Source organism: Aplysia californica, unplaced genomic scaffold (assembly GCF_000002075.1).
Source record: "Aplysia californica isolate F4 #8 unplaced genomic scaffold, AplCal3.0 scaffold00417, whole genome shotgun sequence".
Taxonomy (NCBI): domain Eukaryota; kingdom Metazoa; phylum Mollusca; class Gastropoda; order Aplysiida; family Aplysiidae; genus Aplysia; species Aplysia californica.
The window spans coordinates 688,959-691,077 of NW_004797687.1; the positions used below are offsets into that span (position 1 = coordinate 688,959).

The 2,119-nt window shown below is 41.0% G+C and overlaps 1 protein-coding gene across 1 annotated transcript in view; it reads right to left on the reverse strand.

The window, feature by feature from the left end:
- Positions 1 to 750: 750 nt before the first annotated feature.
- LOC106012575 overlaps positions 751 to 2,119 on the reverse strand; it is a gene marked incomplete at both ends in the record, with an annotated part of 13,443 nt that continues 12,074 nt past the window's right edge. The window contains 1 exon segment of the mRNA XM_013085916.1: positions 751 to 891. Coding sequence (XP_012941370.1) covers positions 751 to 838 — 88 coding nt within the window.

The following is a 2,119-nucleotide window of genomic DNA, read 5'->3' on the forward strand; positions in this document are numbered from 1 at the left end:
AGAGAGAGAGAGAGAGAGAGAGATTGTGTGAATGTGTGTGTATGTAACAGATAGAAAGGGAATTTGATGAAAATTGGTGAAAGAATAGCTGATGTAAGATAAGATATGATAAGATAAGATCATACTTTTTTTTTATCCCAGAGAGAAATTGTTCTTGGCTGTACAGGACCGTACAAATACATGCCGGAATACATTAAAATTATATTACTCTCATTAAAATTCAATAAGAAAAGAGAAGTAAAGCTCACAAAATGTACATATCACATCAGATGCATCATTCACCCACAGGCAGGAATTTAATTACAAGTCCTCTGGAGTTATATATTAGTATTAGATACAAACTCGAAAGAGCAATACACATTGATACTTATTCTGACAATAGCCATATGCTAGACTTTAAAAAACGTCTTTTATATCTTTCTTTGTTTTTAGAGGTACATCTGCCGCTGCGTGATCTTACAATTTGCGTGGAAAGGGGTGTGATCGGTCGTTTATAATGCTTTTTATCTTAATGTAGAATGAGGAAAGAAGCATTGGAGAATATTGTAACAACAGGCAAGTTTGATGGAAAGAGAGGCAGAGGCATACAGAGGGAAAATATACTGGACAAGATGACAACATGGCTGGGAGCAGCAAGAACAACAGACACCATTGCTACAACGCAAGACAGAGTGGAGTGGAGGTCCATGATCGCCCACGCCAGTCGGCAAGGCACCGGATAATGATGAGAAAGACAGCCGAAGCACATACCTTCGTCTTCATCCCACTCCTCCTCAGCTATGGCTGGTTCTTGCCTCGGATTTGAACCCGTTTCCTGCGTGTATGTTTGTGACGTCATCGTGTTAGGTTGGCATACCTCTCACCTCTGGACACGAACCAGAACCCCTGACACTGTGAGAGAGAGGAAAAACAGTCAATTGTAGATGTTGTTGTACATAAATTAATATTATGTACTAGTTGAGCCCCCTTTCAATGAAAGGAATGATCGTTGCATTAACATCAACTGAAAGTCGTTGGCCTACTATATAATAATAATAATAATAGATAGCATTTGTATAGCGCATATCCCCACTCAACAGCAGGCTCTATGCGCTTTACACTATATTATTACCCAAGCAGACCATAGAACACTCCGAAACATTCTCAGCTTCCCGGGAAGAATACAGTGCAAGCAGCTGATTAAGCACTCAAACACAAACAAACTGACAATTTCACTCTCTACTGGAATAGAACAATAAATCTTGAGAGATGCAAAAAGTGAGACGGTCTAGATTTATACTCTCAAAACCAAATGCCCTTCGTGAAATATCACATCCGGCACTTCCGTTGTGATGAACAGCTACACGATTTCTTTCGTTTCTCAGGAATAATCACAACGGCCAAAGAAGGACGGGAACTTTTTGTAAAAATTATTTGTCTAATTTCAGAAAATGAATAAATAAAAGATCTGGCTCTGTCATTGGGACCTGTCTATCTTTTTGCAGGTACTTGCCAACTTTCAAATCTGTAGCTGTCGTAGTTTTATGGGAAAAGTGACACATGTGTTTCCAAGTTGTATATATAATAGATGTATAGCTACACAACCACACACTACATTCGGGGGCTCTCGTGGCCAAGGGGTTAAGGTGTTCGCCTTTCTTTCAAAGGTCCACAGTTCAAATCCGGGTAGCGACAGAAAAATGTTTTTCTCTAAAATTGTCTCCTTTCACATCCTTTCCTACTCTCTAGCAATGTTCTGTTGTCTGCTTTCGTTTCCACTTTCTGCCCCCACCCTCCTTTACCCCCTCCTCTACGCTCTTACCTCTTTCTGCAGCCTTTCTACTGCTACTTCTTCGCTCCTTCTTACTGCTGTCCTTTAGCCACACCCCTGATCTTCTGGTAGGAAATATTTACACCTGGACTTCTCAGACAAGGGCGAAAAATCTCGGAGTCCCGAGTGCAGGTTGCGCACGTTAAATATCCCTTGATGGTCTAAAATCCATAAGAGTAGGCTTCGGCCACCACCCGGGCAAAATTCCAAATTTCCTGCAAAACTGAAAAAGTGTAATGTGTCCTGTGCGCTCATATGATCTAATGCAGTTGCGATCTCCGTAAAACACTTACAAAAGAAACCCCCCCC